Source organism: Lipotes vexillifer, unplaced genomic scaffold (genome assembly GCF_000442215.2).
Source record: "Lipotes vexillifer unplaced genomic scaffold, Lipotes_vexillifer_v1.1 scaffold445, whole genome shotgun sequence".
NCBI classification, from domain to species: Eukaryota; Metazoa; Chordata; class Mammalia; order Artiodactyla; family Lipotidae; genus Lipotes; species Lipotes vexillifer.
Window position 1 is genome coordinate 808,458 of NW_006774995.1, and position 5,263 is coordinate 813,720.

The 5,263-nt window shown below is 35.6% G+C and overlaps 1 protein-coding gene across 1 annotated transcript in view; it reads left to right on the forward strand.

The window, feature by feature from the left end:
• The window catches only part of AGL (amylo-alpha-1,6-glucosidase and 4-alpha-glucanotransferase), an 84,002-nt gene that overhangs the window by 55,045 nt on the left and 23,694 nt on the right, over positions 1-5,263 (forward strand). The window contains exons 26-27 of the mRNA XM_007449605.1: positions 1,348-1,573; positions 2,773-2,884. Coding sequence (XP_007449667.1) covers positions 1,348-1,573; positions 2,773-2,884 — 338 coding nt within the window. The remainder of the gene's footprint in view (positions 1-1,347; positions 1,574-2,772; positions 2,885-5,263) is intronic.

Genomic DNA, 5,263 nt, shown 5'->3' on the forward strand with positions numbered 1-5,263 from the left:
CTGTTCCATGTACTTAACATTCTTTTGTCTTAGAATGCAGTCATCTGGCCACAGCCAAGTGTAAGGTAGGCTGGGATGTATAGGAAAGCCATTTTGGTGGACACATGGCTGTCTCTACCACAGATAGTTCTACTTCCACCCTCTGCAGAGATGTTCATGGACAGAGGACTTTTTATTCAACTTTCTCATGTGTGACATGTTCTAGATGATTAAGATTGCTAATACTCTAACTTTTTATTAATTGGAAGTGTCACAGTCCATACTAACACTTTTGTACTGCGAAGATAAAAAGTTCCTCTTACACTGTAATTTAAGAGATGGGCATGGGACTTCCCTGGTAGCACAGTGGTTAAGAGCCCACCTGCCAATGCAGGGGACAGGGGTTCAATCCCTGGTCCAGGAAGATCTCACATGCCATGGAGCAACTAAGCCTGTGCGCCACAACTACTGAGCCCATGTGCCGCAACTACTGAAGCCCTCATGCCTAGAGCCCGTGCCCTGCAACAAGAGAAGCCACCGCAACGAGAAGCCCGCACACCGCAATGAAGAGTAGTCCCCACTCGCCACAACTAGAGAAAGCCCATGCACAGCAACGAAGACACAACACAGCCAAAAATTTTAAAAAAAATTTTTTAAAGAAATGGGCATTGAACTGATATATAGAATTAATTAAATTTCTAAATGATTTAGCCAAAAAGCATTGAGGCCTAGATATTTTAAATGCCTTTTCCAAGGTCATACAGATGGCAACACTAGGATTTAAATCTCAGTCTTCTTATTTCTCACTTTCATGCTCTTTTTAGAATGCCATGCCATCTTACAAAGTTGTCATTTGGTGTATGATAGTAGAATAACACTTTGAAAGATAAAATATTCTCTACAAGTTTTTGAAAATAAATTATGTTTTTCAAGGTCAGTTTTTACCCATTTATTTTCTTATATGGTTGTTTAATTCTTGGTATCTGCTATTTAAAGTAATAAGATTCAATGTTCTTAGTTACTCAGATTTTGAAATACGAGAGATTTCAAAAGTAAAACCTAGAGCTATGAGGGACCTTAAAAATCACCCATTCCAATCCCAAACTCCAGAGATGAAAAAAAATTCTCCCAGAGGTGGTTAGTCACACAGATTGTTAGAGAAAAAGACAGGGCTAGGATCAAGGTGCCTGACTTTCAATTCAGTGCTTATTTTATATTATGACCTCTTTCTACATGAAAATACAAAGAAATAAGGGCAGGAGAGAAAACACATAAAAAATAATGATTACCAAGAGTGACTTTTTTGTCTTCAATTTTTTTAAGTGATTGTTTTCATGTCAAATGATTCACCTAATTCTGTTGTTTTAGGAATATTATTTTAGCATTTGCTGGTACCCTGAGACATGGTCTCATTCCTAATCTCCTGGGTGAAGGAACTCATGCCAGATACAACTGCCGGGATGCTGTGTGGTGGTGGCTGCAGTGTATTCAGGATTATTGTAAAATGGTCCCAAATGGTCTAGACATTCTCAGGTGCCCAGTTTCCAGAATGTATCCTACAGATGATTCTGCTCCTTTGTCTGCTGGCACACTGGTAAAGATCATTTCTTAAAATAATTCTTTTTCCTGAAAAATGACTTTTAGCTTCTAATATAAAATATATGTAAAATTAAGAATCTGAATCTTACAAATTCTTCAAATATTGGTATTTATTTAGTACCTGCTGCTACTATGAGAGATTGCAGAGATAAGACTTGCTCTTTGCCTAAAGAGCTTGCAACATGGTAGAAGAGGTGATGTGTATATAATACAATCATTGCAAAAAAGAGGGAAGTGCTAGTCTCATAAAACAAAGAGAGATAATCTAGTAGGTGGGTCTCAGGGAGGACTACAGAAAGTAGCTAAAATTTCACCTAAACTAAACCTTGAAAAGTGAATAGGATTTCATCAGAGATGAAGGAAGTTGTGAGAAGATATTAAAGATGAAATAAATAATAAAGCACAGGGTGGACTGGCGCACAGTTTAGGACAGACTGCTCAGTCTAGTTTGGCTTTTTGTGTAGGGTACCTGCAGGGTAGTAAGGGATTGTGGAAAGGGTGGACCAGGTTGTGGAGAGCCTTGGCTACCAATCCAGGGAGTTCAGAGTTTATCTTATGAGCAGTGCAGAATGAATAAACTTTTTTTTGTGGTTTTTTTCCCCCCAGGGATATTGGACTTTTGCCACTTCTGATCTGCATTTATGTTATAGTTTATTTGATATGGAGGACTTCTAAGCTACCTCAGGGCTAGCATAGATTTATGTCACTACAATGTTTCTATCATGAAGTGTTCAAAGAATATTTGTCCAAATTTTTTTTAACCTAAAGTAAATTACCATTATAGTATATAGTTTATCTCCATTGCTATGTATGTGGATGAATTAGAACAGCAATGCCAATTTAAAACTCAGATTTCTGTATAATAAGCTAGATTCATTTATTAGCTGAACTGTTCACTCTAACGCAGATTACACAAGCTCACAAGATTATTTTTCATGTATCAGCAAATTACAAATTATTTCATGTCACAGAATTTATAGTTAAAACTACAGTATGTTAAATGTTCATATGCCAAAGGTCTAATCTATTATATGATGTATAGGAGCTGCTTCTTTCCCCAGTCCCACCCCTTATCCCCGTTTCTCCTTCTAAGGGAAAAATATATGTTTCCACAAAACTTCAGTTGTGGAATTTGGGAGACGATAAGAAAAATGTGATTTCTAACAGAGGTAACATCCATTATGTCTCAAACAGGATCAACCATTGTTTGAAGTAATACAGGAAGCTATGCAAAGACACATACAGGGCATACAGTTCCGAGAAAGGAATGCTGGTCCACAGATAGATCGGAACATGAAGGATGAAGGTACATAACTTTAGGTACATAGTAAAGATTTAGTGATGAGATTTAGTGATTAAACCTTGTAATTGTTCATTTATTTCACAAGTATTTTATTTGTGTATAAAACTTCAGAATATAATAATGAAAAATATTCAGAGTTTCTGATCTCACCAGTTTAGTTTTAGTTTCTAGAGGAAAGATAAAATGTTATATCTTTTGTCAGCCAGTTTGAAAGGTAATTTTGGTGCTTGCATTTATAATCATAACAATAATTGCTAATAACTGAGTGCTTGCTATGTGCTAAGCATTGTGCTAACTACTTTACCTACATTATTCCCATTTAACACTTCTGAGAACATTGGGCATGAGTTACATTGTTCCCTTTTTTATTGATAAGGTGACTGAAGCAGAGTAGTTTGCGCAGTCACACAGCTGCTAAGTGGCAGAGCTAGGATTTCATCCATAGTTTGTCTGCCCCATAATCTAGGCTCTTATAAAATACCTTTTATAAAGAGGTTTATTTGTATTAAGAGTTAAAGTATACTTTTATAACCTCTTTGAAATTCATCATATTCCTATTTTTATGGCACACTGTCATCATCATTAGCCAGTGCAAGGCTAACAATAATTTATTTCATTTTATTACTCATTCCCCTTAGAGACATTCCAGTGGGTTTATTGTATATTCATGTATTGTCTTACAAAATATATATTGCTTTAAGTGCATGTAGACCTTTTTTTTAACTTTTTAATTTTGAAAGAATTGGGGACTGATAGAAAGTTACAAAAATGACACATAAGCGTACCCTGAACCCTTCATCCAGCTTCCCCCAATGAGGATGTCTTATATAACTGTAGTACAATATCAAGATCAGGAAATAGATATTAGTGTCATACTGTTAGCTAAGCTATAGACCATATTCCTTTTTCACCAGTTTTACGTTAACTCATCTGTGTGTGTGTGTATGTGTGTGTGTGTACTTCTATGCAGTTTTACCTCATGTATAGTTTCATGTAACCACTACCACAGTCAAGATACAGAGCTGTTCCGTCACCAAAGAGGTTTTCCTTGTGCTATCCCGTTATAGTCACACCAACCATCCCTGGTCTCTAACAACTGCCAATCTGTTCTGCATCTCTATACTTTGTCATTTTGAGAATGTAGACAAATGGAATCATATAGTATGTAACCTTCTGAGATTGGTTCTTTCACTAAACATAATTCCCCTTGAGAACTATCCAAGTTGCTACATTTATCAATATTTTATTAGTTTTTATTGCTAAGTAGTATTCCCTTTTATGAATGTACCATTCATATTTTGAAGGATATTTAGGTTGTTTCCAATTTTTTTGGCTAATACAAATGGAGCTGCTATAAACATTCATATACAGGTTTTTGTGTAAACATAAGTTTTCATTTCTCTGGGATAAATGCCCAATAATGAGATTGGGTGATGTGGTCAGCACATGTTTTGTTTTATAAGAAACTGCCAAACTATTTTCATTTCACATTGCCACCAGCAAGCTGGATAGATCCAGTTTCTCCACATCCTTGCCAGAATTTGTTGTTATCATCTATTTTCAGATGTTCTGATAGTTGTGTAGACCACTACACATTGTGATTTTGATTTGCATTTCCCTATTAATGGTTTTGAACATCTGTTCATTTGTTTATTTACCATCCATATCCCCTCTTTGATGAAATGTCTATTCATGTCTTTTATCCATTTTCTAATTGGATTACTGGTTTCCTACTGTTAAGTGTGTGTGGTGAAATACACGTTTACCATTTTATCATAAAATATATCATTTTAACCATTTTTAAGTGTACAGTGCAGTGGCTTTAAGTACATTTGCACTGTTTTTCAACAATCATCGCTATCCAGCTCCAGAACTTTTTCATCATCCCAAACTGAAACTATACCCAGTTAGCAATAATTCCTCATTCTCTCCCTTGCTAGCCCCTACTAGCTACTAATCTACTTTCTGTCTCTATGAATTTGACTATTCTAGGTACCTCATATAAATGGAAGTATGTAATTTTTGTCTATTTATGTCTGGCTTATTTCACTTAACATTGGTATATTGGAACTACATATACTATACTCTTATGCCCTTTGTTTAAACACTACCACATTCCTTTCCAGAATTACTGCACCAGGCTCTATTCCCATTAACAATCAAAGTAGCTTCTTAAGTGTCTATATGCCTACCAACATTTGGCATTATCCTCTAATGCCAAATATGGGTGTAAAGCCATATGTAATTGTTTTAACTTGCAATTCTCCTGTTATTGAATTTGAGTATTTGCTCATATGTTTATTGGCCTCTTTGGAAAGTTTCCTTTTCTATAAATTATTTGTTCATGTTCTATGCCTTTACTCATCTTTCTTTTGGCATTCC